This window comes from Hesperophylax consimilis, chromosome 28 (genome assembly GCF_061612785.1).
Source record: "Hesperophylax consimilis isolate HC1 chromosome 28, BYU_Hcon_1.0, whole genome shotgun sequence".
Classification (NCBI taxonomy): Eukaryota; Metazoa; Arthropoda; class Insecta; order Trichoptera; family Limnephilidae; genus Hesperophylax; species Hesperophylax consimilis.
Genome location: NC_142863.1, coordinates 12,467,051 through 12,480,668, shown reverse-complemented (window position 1 = coordinate 12,480,668; position 13,618 = coordinate 12,467,051). Strand labels below are relative to the sequence as shown.

At 34.6% G+C, this 13,618-nt stretch overlaps 1 protein-coding gene across 1 annotated transcript; it reads right to left on the bottom strand.

The window, feature by feature from the left end:
* Positions 1-2,908: 2,908 nt before the first annotated feature.
* LOC149410196 (uncharacterized) lies at positions 2,909-4,668 on the bottom strand. The gene is made up of 2 exons (XM_089648966.1): positions 4,627-4,668; positions 2,909-3,265 (listed from the first exon to the last, which is right to left on the bottom strand). Exons 1-2 carry the CDS (start codon positions 4,666-4,668, stop codon positions 2,909-2,911), a joined length of 399 nt encoding a protein of 132 aa, XP_089505092.1.
* Positions 4,669-13,618: the final 8,950 nt, after the last annotated feature.

Here is a 13,618-nt window from a genome sequence, read left to right as displayed (position 1 = left end):
AAATCTCATGATTAAAGATACATGACGCCAACGGGACATGAACCCGTGTCCTTTCGATTTCCGATCGACAGCTCTGACCACTGAGCTATGGCGGCTTATCTCTTATCCGCGAAATAATTCAATATATACTAGTGTTTCATTCAACAATTACTGCTTATTACCCGTTGGCGTCCTGTATCTTTTATCCCTGTATCTTTGTCCTGTTGGCGTCATGTATCTTTTATCAGGAGATTTTTCAATGTGGATGAGTGTTTCAGGCTAATAATTATTGCTTATAAAAATAATTGTTACTCTTTGTGCTATGCATAAAAAATCTTGTCTTAAACATTAGTTTACCAAAAAAAAAATATATATATATTAAGTGTATTAAACTGTTGTATTTTGCCTTTGTTAAAAGTCAACTTGAATACGATTCTCCAGTCTGGAACCCATATTACATATGGGTTATATGTACAAGCTATTGAATGAATACGAAATAAATTATTACGTTTTCTAAGTTTTAAAATGGTTATTGCATTAATGTTTTTGAACAAATACACCCTTGAACTAAATGAATTTAAATTAAAAAAAAAACAATTTACTTTGTTTTGAACCACTTTATGAGTTATATAGGTCGACCGGTTTCGGTTGCACTCAACCTTTCAGCACAATGGAAATATAAACTAAATTAAGTTAATTTCAGAGGACAATTACATTACCTTACTCCTCTACCTACCTACCCCTCCACCAGCCTATATTTGATGTTTTCTCCCTCTAGCACAAGCTTTCTCTTTTCATTTTCTTTGCATTTTAATTGTCCTCTAAATTTAATTTAGTTTAGTTTACATTTCCATTGTCCTGAAGAAGGTTGAGTGCAACCAAAACCGGTCGACCTATATAACTCAATAAAGTGGTTAACAACAAAACTTAAAACAATCATTTGTATAATTTCAAGCCACAAAGTCTTTCTTCGAAATTAATTAAATTAAATTATGTGACATAACAATTTACACTTACTAATTGGTATTTATAAATAAAATTCTGAATCATTCATTTGATAGATCAGAATTGCTTGCATTGATAAGTTTTCGGATTCCCTTAAGTAATACTAAGATTTATTTCAGTGCAGAAATTCAGGTACTAACTACCATATGTATTCCTCATTGGCCAGAATACTTATAGACGAAAATAAGTATACCGAGTCAGTGGACATCTTAAATGTATCACTTAACAAAAACAAAAGATTGTAACTGATGAAATTTAGTTACATATAATTAATATGTGCTAGATAATTATATCATTTTTACTATTCACATGTAAAAGTACCTAAAAAGGGCGTTTATAAATATTAATAATCTGTTATATATACATATTATTCTTGGTTCATCAAATATACCACAATTTATCACAAATAATTATTTGATTCATTTCTTTCTTGAGCGTCCTCGGTTTTTTCTACCAATAACTTACGTAGTAACATAAAATTCACATTTTTACCGTTTTTAAAACTACATTGTATCGACATTAAATCTCATTCCAGTGAAGAGATAATGAGTTAAGTATCTCTCGGACGTCCTGGACTTTTTACCTTACTATTAAAAAACTTAATTATATAGATTGTCTTCCTCGTAGATCCCCGACTTCAAAATTAGAAGTGGCTGGGTATATAACCATGTAGATAAGACTTCAGTCTCTTTTGGAAAGTCCTCGGCCAAACTGAGTTACGTATATATGTTATTAGTATTATATTCTTCTTCAATAAGTACATCTCTTCAACTTTTCATTTTACTTTTTTTTATTTTGACGTGTGCAATGAACAGCACGTCAATGTAATGATTGACAAATAAAATACAAAAATTATCTAAACGAGATAGAAATACGTGGGTACGAGAGGCAGATGGGGAGGGTATGGGACAGGTTGGAAAATAGCCAGTTCCGGTCATTACACGGATAAAGCGATTGTATACAACGCAGCTCCGGTATTATGTAATACATGATGAGAATATTATTATAACTCACAAACCACATTCCAATAAAGATAATGAATTTTATAAAAACAACGGCAAAGAAATTAATGAAGAGAATGTTTTAGAAATTAAAAGAGATAAAATAAAGAGAAACGATTCTAACCAAGTCCGCCTCAGCACAAATTCTCTAGAGGAGAGGACCGTGACAAACCCTTATATATTTTTTAAACTTTGTTGCATAGGGATTAGGTGGCAAAAATGAATAAAATTGGTTTAAAAAATGCTAACTGATGTTCTTTAAAGGATGGGGTTCTTTATAAAACAAAAAAAAAGCGTTATGTATTTCAGATTTGTATTTTTTAAAATGCCATTCTAAATTAAACTGTCTAGCAAAAAGTGGCTAGCTTAAAAATATATTGGTGTGATACAGATTTTTAACGTGGTTGAAGACAGCTCTCGGCTTGAATTGCAACAAATAACTTCGTGTTGTTTCTAGAATTACCTTAACAATCTTGTATCCAAGACAAAATCCCCTCAAAGTGCAGGAAAAGATGTTTTTCGATTACTTATCATCCAATGACGAACCTCCAGCTGTTTAAAATGAATTTTTAAAAGGATGTCCACTGCTGTGGGCTGTTGAACAAGAAATCAATCCTGCTTCGATTTGAACTCTTCAGGTTTTGTGATTCAATTGCAGGTGTGGCAACTGATGTATCCCAAAAACTACTGTAGGTGCCACACACCGAAACCATAGATATAAAATAAATAGTAAGATCTACACATCTAGTTACATATACTTTATATAACAACTCTTTAATTGAATGTCATAAAAAGTGTTCTATATTTAGTTATTTAAACTATAATTTAGATGTCCACGGGGAAGTGAGAAGTGAGGAACTGGTTGGGTTAGGTTAGGTTTAGTTAGAGTACCTACATATAAAACAATTAAAAACGTAATGCATTTACAATGCAGAAATATCACCAGGATACTCCTTGTTATAGCAAACCAAAAACTTCCAAAACTTATCTTCGGGAGAGTCCCCTGTTTGGTTGTTACAAGCGTCAAAAGCAGCCCCAAACTTGGCAGGGTCTGTGGGGGACGAGATCAGCTTCAGACCGGCCTCCTTATCTCCCAGACCCTTGCCTGTGGCCATGCCCATGGTGCTGTAGATGCAGAAGGAATACTTCTTTACTTTCTCGTCTTCCACGGTGAAGTCTCCTCGACGCACCTTGAGAATCAGAAGAGGGTTTGCGAGGGTTGTGGATTCGCAGAAGAGACGGAGACGAATTATTGCAGCCTTACTTAAAGCATCTTGACTCTGAAATAAATCGATTAATTTTTTAACATTCGATGTTATTTACCTAACGATTTGCTCAACACAGGAAGCCCTGAAGAAAATATTTTCTCTTGGGGCCCATGTCATCTTTGGGGATGCAGTGTGTATGCTCTTTTTACGGAAATAAATGAGAGGAAGTTCTGGTAAGGATAAAGGGATGGAATCTGGAGACCAGTGTGTTAAGGAGTGACTCATCCCACTGCGGTGCAAGAGGATGGGCCAATAGAGTCCTTCTGGAAAGGTCAAAGAGTCTCCCCCATCCGATCTATCCCAATCCGGCCCGCAACGCAGTAGAAGGACAGGCGCATCCGTCGCCAATACATATCAAACGTAGCTTGCCACTTGAGGTGACCTACGGAAGACGTTTTGGTTTTGCAATAAATGGTTCCATGGGCAACGGTACCGAATCCCCCTCTCAAATTGAATACCAGACTAAGGACGGGTTTTTTCGGAGTATTTGAACAATTCATCAAATTTCGACGTTTATTTTCAAGTTCTGTGAAAGATTTTTTCAAGTTCTGTTTTTACTTCAGTTTTGTCAAGCAACTAGCCTATAATGATATAATAACAGAACTTGAATAGGACTTTCACAGAACCCAAAAATGAACGTTGAAATTTGATGAATTGTTCAAATTCTCCGAAACAACCCATCCTTAGTCTCACAGCGCACCGCGTCGTTCCCCACTAGAAAATAAATATTAAACTTTCAAAAGAGCAAAACAAAGTATGAAATCAATTATTTTGACTATAAAAGTGTATTCAGACCTCCCCCTACAAAAATTTAACCTTTTCCACAGGTATCAGTAAGTTTTCCATGACAATATATTTTATTATTATTTTCTTTTATATCTGTAGCGGTTATGTCACCGCTCCTAGAGTCATCAAAATCATAACCAGACGGCATGTGTTAAAACAGCCGAGACAGCAATTATTCTTTCAAGACTTCAATAATAATATCGGTACCATCATACGTAGACTGCTGACTTGCATATAGGGTGATGCAAACGCCCAGACAGTAAACCGATTCAGCGGTCCTGCGAGTTCGAAGTCCAGACGCTATTCCAACCCGTGGCAGATGAGAACAAAGAAGTCGGCAGCTATATAAGCGGTGGAGGACTTGAGTACATCAGTCAGTCATCATCGGTCTTCATACCACATCACTCCAGTCAACAAGTTCCACGCGACATCATCCTACTCGAGATCTTCGACTCAGCGTAGTGGAGGAATCGGCCACCATGGCCGGTTCACCCCACGTCACGCTTCAATCCTTCTTCACCTCAAGTCAGTCAGTAGTCAGTAGTCAGCCAGTCATCAATCTGCCGCCAACGATTTACTAATCTCACGAGTGACAACTGGGGGGCCCCGCGCCCCTCCGCAAAGGACATCATCATAGCGCCTTGTCCGGATCGCCGTCCCTGGCAAGTTCTACTCGGATTACAAGCGCCCTGGTCCCAGCGTCTCTGACCAGCGCTTCTTCCACGCATCATGACCACCACGAGGACACGCAGCATCCTCACTGGTCACACCGCGCACGTTCAACCGCCTACAAGGTCCACCGCACCTTTGGCCGTCTCGTCAGCACTGGAGTGCCTGAAGACCTACGTTCTTCGCCAGTACCTGACCTTCATCCCGGAGTCCCGGTCACCAGCGCCCGGCGTCGACTCACTGACCCGCGCTTGACCACCACATCATCGCAGCAACCGGAGTATTCAACATCTGTCCTACATCATCTCCTCGTCACGGCAACTGACTCAATAAATGTATTATCCTGACTCTTAATAAACACTGCAACAACAACATCCATATCTTACATTTTCTCACTACCAATTCCCAAATATCTAACAACCTTATATACGTTTTTTTTTTCTTATTACAACAGTTTTAAAAGATATATCATCACAAACTTACAATCAATGATTCTTAGCTCAACAATGAACTTGCATTTCTAATCTTTATAAGTTGTAAGAAAACATAATTTTTAACAATTTTTATAAGTATAACAAAAAACAAAACAAATTCAACAACTCGTATTATTTATTTGTTTTTGGAATAACTTAATGAGTAAAATTCGAATTATTAAATTTTATTATTGAAAACAATATTAGCGATTCTTAAGAGGAAGCTACAAAACAAAAATGTATATATTCTTGGTATACCTTATATTGTAGGTAATAGGCATTAAACATTTCGCTTGACAAACGGAGTCTAGAAAAGTTGGAATTTCAAGAAAAAACCGGTTTTTATTTATTTTATAAATAATTTTATAAGAAAGCAAAAAAGTTAATCAAATCAAACTGTCACAGATAATCTTAACTATAATACGGTATTTTTTTAAATTTTGTTTCCTTTACGCGTTCATACGTTACTATTGAAAAAAAAATTGTAGTTTACATTTATATTTTTTTATTGAGTAATTTATATTTTTATTTGTATTCTACTCAAGCGAAGCAATATAAAAACCTTCAATGTATCTAAAGCATATTTTTTGGTATTCATAATGTACACCAATTCGTTGTCAAGATTAATCAAAATAGTGATTTACCATTTCGCTTCGCCTTAAACGAAAATTTGAAACAGAAAAAAGATTAGGTCGCATCTAGGACTTGAACCTTGGACTTACGCCTTGCCGGGGCGCTGTTCTAACAACTGAGCTAATGGTACTTGTATATCTATCAAATCTTTATATCTAAAATTAACATAGGACATTGAATCTTGTGATCATAATAAAGAGAACAGCCAATAAAAATGTGCTGTGAAGAAATGAATATAATATTGATAGTTCTTATTCGAAGTACGACAGATTTAAATATGACCGAAGGAGATAGGGTCTCATTAGCTCAGCAGGAAAAGCAACGTCCCGGAAAGGCGAAGATCCTGGGTTCAAGTCCTAGATGCGATAGTATCTTCTGTATCAAATTTTCGTTTAAAAATTGCTTATCTTGTCTTCAATAATTACATTTTATTTTGTACGATAGTGTTTCAGAACAATAAAATCATAAACAAATTGAATTAATTTCCTTACCTGTCCAAGAGATGCAAGGCTCACAAATACCAATAGAGGAATTATAAACTTCATTTTGTGAATAATTATTATTTCACACAAAAACAAAATTTAACTTCTGACCGTTTGATGAATTGGATTCGACTAGTCAATGATTTCACGAGATGAACTATTAACTATAATGTTTCTGCTTTTATACCACCGTCAATTACCGAAAAATGAACAAAACATTAAAATTGTAATATAAATGTAGGGTGACCAGGCATTTTATCAAGTGGGGTCAACATAATGGGAGGTTATAGTACTTTGCAAATTTAAAGTATTTTATACATTACGTTCGATTTACAGTGGTACTCAAATCCAAAAAAGAGTGTTTCTAATTTTTTCTTGTTTAATAAATCAAAACCAAATTTTCTACAAAATCATAAGATTTGTAAGTAGATACTTAAACATTTAACTGTTTAACAACAACATATTTTATCAAATTTATTTCAAAATTCAAATAAGGATTTTTTGTCCAAACATTCCAAAAATGTGAGTAAGGAGTCCAAAAATGTGAGTACTAAAATTACCCATCAGAACCTCCTCAAAAGATATTTTCAATTGTTTTGATATTCTAAATTTAAAACAAATATATGCCAAGAATATTTTAATACATCATTTTAAAAACAGAAAATCTCCTAATGAAACTCGGATACATGATACAAGAGCCTCAAAAAGGGATACACGAGATGTTCCAAAATTCAAGACAAGTTTTGGCCAAAGAAACCACATATATCTGGCATCCAAACTTTACAATATCCTTCCTCTAAGTTTGAAAAAGATAGAAAAGATAAATAAGCTTAAGGAAAAAATCAAAACATGGGTGAAAGAAATTGATGCAGACATACTAGAAAATGTACTAAAAACATCATAGAAACTAAATAACAGAAAATCAAAAAAATCTACCAGTCCGCCTCAGCACAGGACTACCTAGTGAGGAGGACTAAGAAGAAACTTTATGAATGAAATATTATAGATTTTTATATAATGTAAATCTCATCACACCTTATTAAATAGACACTAATAAAAAATAAAACATGATTTCACATTCGAAAAACGTTTCTTTACTGTCACCACTTGAAATAGTTACGATTACGTTACATACAAACAAATTTATAGACAGACGAAATGCAAAACTGTCGAGAAAACTCCGTTTCAGAGTGTCAAATGCCCATAGACGGTGGGACAATGGCATCGACAATTGGCAATGTTGTGAAGATGAAGGAATTGGGGAGATGAAGGAGACGGAAGATAGAAAAGTTGAGAAAAACCTGACTACTCTGAACTGGTCACTAAATAAGACATACTGATTTAGGCCAGACCACCAAAGATCGCCAACGCTGTTGGAACGGGACAACGTGTGCCACGTGATACAATTGGATTGGCCTTACGTTCTTGCAACTGGCCATGTTAAAGAAATATGTTTTATTTTAGGTTTCGATTCTAAAAAACTGCATCACCATTTTTTCTTAAGACGTGCTCGGAGATCGCTGTCTTTCAAGTACGTCCTATAATAATATTTTGATGATTTGTATAGCACCGTTTTTGTGCAAAATCACCTCAAAGGCGCTGTACTAATATAAAATAGATTTCTACAATGATCCATGTTATTACTAACTATATATGGAGATAATATACAGTACCATACTTACCTGGTAGATCATTTAAGATTTACATTTAATTAACACTAACTAAGTGTTTATTAGCGAAATTTAGATACAGGATTTAGGACATAATTGGAAAATTGGATATAATTGGAATTTCTCTCAGGAATGGTATATTTATATTTATGATAGCTTAAAAATGTAAGTTTTTAGTTTAGACCTGAATTCTGTTGGACTTGTTATGGATCTTAGTTCCGGAGGAAGTTTATTCCAACCCTTTGGCCCAGGTGCTCCGAAAGCGCGATCACCAAACTTATTATTTGGCTCGCGCTTAGGTTCCATCAGTCTGCCTACAGCTGATGATGTTGCTGATCTAAGAGTTGACTGCCTCAGACCAGTGTTTTCCGGGATGCATAGTTCAGATATGTAGGGTGGGGCCATTTCATTGATGGATTTAAACACCATCCAGCACAATTTGTACTGGATTCTTTCAGAGCACTTGAGCCAGTGAAGGTTACGAAGGTGTTGAAATGTGCGAATATTTAGAAACCCCGGTTATGAGCCGTGCTGCTGCATTAAACACCGATTGAAGTTTGTCAATTTGGTATTTTGGAGGGCTGGCATAAATGCCGTTACAGTAATCGAGACGTAAGAGTTGATAAGTAGTTTTGTTTCTTCTGTAACATCCTGTATAGTGTATATGCACACTTAAGTAATTAATGTAAATATTAATTTCATGTCAATGATCTAAGTTCAGTAAGCAAAAGTGTTTAAATAATATTTATTTTCGTTTAAGTGAGAACCATTTTTTAAAGAAAAATATTCATTTCTCAACAAGTACACACAAAAGATATTGTTGAAGTAATTACGCGCATTATTTCATGACAAATGTGAATAGTAGAAGAAGTCGGGGACGCCAAGTGGTTAGTTAGGAATTTATAAAATTTGTCCAAAGAAACGTTACTGAATGACAATATCTCCACAGTACTAAAAAAAAGCGAGTATGAAAGTCCAAAGAAAAAAGACGATGATTTTAAATTTTAAAAAATCTGTCCTGAACTATCGAAACGACCACCATGGTGAAACAGAAAGGGAACGTACAAACAAATTTACAGGCAGTCAAAATATTGGTTGAAGAAAAGCATTTCATTATTGTGGAGTGTACGGTAAAGGATTTTGAACTAAGTGAGTTGCAACAATTAAGTGGCATATTTGTCACGAAAATTCTAAAGCTATTGAGTCAAGTTGTGCCATATCTGCAACAAAGAGTGACACGTCCCTACGTCCTAATAAAACTATTTCTATCGTGTTTTTTTATTATGGCAATATGTATATGCAGCATGCGAGAACGTTTTCTAAAATGTATTTATCATCAATATATATTATAAAAGTAAGTTTACAATGTTTGTGCCGCTAAAACTCAGAAACGAGTCCCGGTACAATCAAGGGAGTTATATGGTGTGATAGCACTCTACCCCGTCCATGAATAAGGTTCCCGTTTTTACCTGAAGGACGTGATTTTGAATAAGGGCTGGAAGTTTCACCCTCTAGAAATTTCTGGAACATTTCAGAACATTCTGGAATGTTGTGGAATGTTCGGGAATAGTCAGAAACGTTCGGGAACATCCCGGAACATTTCAGATCATAAGGAACTAAATTTGTAATCGTGACAATACATTGGTATCCATAAATATTATATAACAAAGTCACCATCCGGGTGTGTCTGTTTGTGCGCTTAGTTCTTCCAAACTATGCAACGGAGTTTGATGTGGTTTTCACAACCATTTAGAGAATTTTTTTCGGATGGTTTAAATGTATATATTATACATGGATATTATATTTCTATACTTTCATATATTTGTAATTAATATGAACTTAACCTAAGTCTAATTATATTTTTATTTTATATTTTGTATGTACTTGTATCTCCTACTTTTACATTCTTCTAGAGTTTGTATTAATTTTATGCTTTCTGTCATCATTTTACGATCCAATGCCACAATTAATAGTTATTTTCAAAATATATATTCCTAGTACTTGGTTATACTAATATTCTATGACATGCAATTATTGTTTATGGTATATTTATGCCGTGGATATTAAATAAATTTAAAAACCTTTTTTACATGTATATCTAATATGTGTTTTTGGTGAGTATACATAATGAGCCATTTGTAATAAGGCACAACAATTTACAAAGGTTCATTAAAATTAGATTGGTCTTAATCACATCGTTAGGATCACAAAATACATTTTGGTATTTGAACAAATTTTGAAAACACAATAGCAATGTAACCACAGTAAAATTATTATGTTTTTACGCTAATATTAGATAATATTTTTATTATGATCCTGTTAGAGCATAGTATGGAGTCAAACATACTAGATATTGGATAATGAATAAAATATTAAATATAAAAGCAGATAATTTTGGTCGTACGATTTGACCACTTTTAAATTTCGTTGTGGGTTATAGGTTAAAAATAAATATGTAATATGTATTTTACTATCCCGTATAAAGGTTCAGCCCATTGCTTTGAAAGGGTGAAACTAGTAGTTCTGTGAACAGGAGACCTTGCGCAATGTTGATTATACGAATTTGATAGCTAGTAACGCGCATGCAAAATCTGGAAGAATAAAATCGTACTCTCTAACACGGCTACCATGTTGACAAGATTAGCCGGATATGCAACAAGCAAACAAATTAATAGACAGATAACATGCAAAGCGGTCCTAGGAGAACCTGTACTGAGGTGTTCGCATGTTTTAGGTGAAGTGTTATTATGTGTTATTAGTGTTATAAGTAAAAATACAGCATCGTATTTGAGATTCCTCAATGAGGATACTGTGGTTTCACCCATGGTAGCAGTATTGTAAACAACTTATGTTGGTAGCAGTTAAAGTACCAACATCACAACTAAACAGTACTAAGTTCTGTCAAAAATAACTTAAGCTCGCATTGGCTGAAATTAACTTCCAGCATATTGCGTTGAAAAGCCAAAAAGTTTCATCTGCAGGATGAAGCTGTCGTAAGATTTCGTCGTCACAAACACTTCGATGGGCTTGACATGTTCAAACAATGCCAGATGACAGAACTTAAAAATTACGAATGGTTCCCCAGTGGAAGCAGACCAGGGAAAAAGTGCAGAGACTGTGTGGAAGAGGACTTAAGAGGATGAGAAGGACTAAGAACTGCTACTAAATAGTGACTAACCACAACCAGTTGAGAAAATTTTTGAAGAAGATGATGATTATGAAAACCAACATAAAGTAACTCTTGGAAACTGTGGTGATTGTGTGTTGTGGAAGAGACCACGTGCCGGAGGGAAATACCATGAATGGCAGTATAAATAGGACGTAAGTTGTCCATTGTCTCTTTCTTGTCTTGGATTTCAACGGAACAACAATCTTGCAGATTAAACAAACGTTTAAAGTTCCTACTTGTCATTATTATCTCGAAGACTAAATCTGAGTAATTTTTTTTTTTTTTTTTTTTTTTTTTTATTTATGCTTTAATATATTTGTTAAACAATGGTATAGTATATTGTCCTCCACGCTAGGAGTTCACCTGTGTTGTGGAGGACTTTTTCAATTGTAAAGTTATATAATTCTAAAACAATACAGTGGAGTTGGTTACACAGAGAAACATTAAAAATTAAAATATAAAATCGATTTTTCCATATGGCCATGACTCACAATTACTAAAACATCAATTCAATTAACTTATTGATTTTAACACATTACGAAATTGTTCACTTAAATGCATTTTTAAATTCATTTCGTCGGGAAAATTCTTACACAAAAATAAACAGTGGGTATATCAACTGAACTAGCAATAATCGAGTTTGTCTTTTAAAGGCAGCTTAATTTATAAATTTCCATATCCGAAAAGATTGAATTCAACAGCAAGATAGCTCTCCCCACAGGCATGACCAATGGAAAGTTAGTCCTGCAGGCTGGGAGATAGAATAGTCTATGCTGTCGGTGGCGAAGATAACCATCGGGAACATAAAAATGAATGCTTTCCATGGTAGTCGAATTTTCAAACCATCCACGAATCAGTCTAAAGAAATTAAATTTGGGAAACGGGTTTGGGTTCAGCAATAAACACCTCTGCCATTGGTTACCCCAAGTAGATGACTTCGACCCAAAGGAAAATTATTATTCTCAGGGCCTCCCACGTGTCGTTAATGCAAAAAAAAATGTGTATATCCCTCCTGACCCGTGGATGGTTCATTCCGAGCATACCTAAAATAAAGTCGGTAGGATAGAGCCACGGGTAGTAGCCATACTCCCTCATGTAGAGAAATCTCAGGAATTTCTTCTGAACTCTCTCCAACATGAGAGAATACTTTACCTGTTGTGGACTCCAAATTACCGACCCACTTTCAAATGTACTCCTTACTAAGTTGGGTATTGTTATCGGGTATTGCTGATGGGTATTATAAATATGGTGGGGATATTATTTTAATACCAAGACAAAATTCAATCTCTTTTGTTATATTTACTTTGAAATAAAAACCTATGTGATATATTTTATTAGATTTGTCACGTCGCGTCGTTGGCCGCGATATTAACTCGTTTTCTTGTGGTGAAAATGTAAGTATTTCAAATAATATCGACGTGGAAAATACTAGAGGTGTCTTCAACAATGAATCTCTCAACCAGATTCTGAAAGTATATCCCATATTTGAATACGGATTTCGGTCTTGAATTTTATGAACAAAAATCTCTGACGCAACGTCTCTGACGTCAGTGGACCCGGTCGCAGAGCCATTGCTGAGCATGTTGGGAGATTGACAACTATTGTGACGTCATCTGGTTTAAAAATATATGAAAAATTTTACCATTTTTTCGTGACAAAAAATATCAAACTGTAAAAATTAATTCTACTATGAAAACATATAACATAACATAAAAAAAATAAAATTTAAGTTTTAAAAATAAGTAAGAAGTTGAATGGAGTTCAAGAGGGATAACCTTCTGAATTTGTATCAATGGCAAAATCAATATTCTTTGCATAATCATTGGTATATTGAATTTCATACGGTTCTTTATTTGAAATTTGAGAGCCTCTCACATCCATTCCATATTTGAATATATTATTGGGTGTTCTTTATTCATGCTCTATTTTCGTGTGTTTACGAAAATTCATTTTTTTAACGCGAAAACCTTACAAGAATCCAAACTGTTCAGATCCCGTAGTACGATTGCATCCCCATGTTGAGTATTTTGTATGCCGGAAAGGAGAGGAAATTTTAAAAGTACCTGGCTATTAAGATCTGGTCACTAAATACGATTATTGCCACTTCAAGCAACTTTTTGATACTGAATTATGGGTTTTCACCAGAGCAATACTGAAAGTATTTACCACTAGCGATTTTTTTTCCTAAAGCACGTTTTCATAGTGGAAAATGAACACGATTTATCTTACAACGAAAAGAGCTGCAAACAATTTTGAATCAGATGACGTCACAATAGTTGTCAATGTCTCCACATTGCAGCATAATAGCCCTGCGAACGGTTATAATGACGTCATTTTCGATTTGAATTGTTGGTATTTTATCATTTTCAAAATCGATTTGTTCACTAAAAAGCCTTATGAAACAAATTTTACACGGCTGATAAACAACAGTTTACCATACGTAAATGATTGTTTATCAGTTGTGTAAAATTAAACAAACGTTT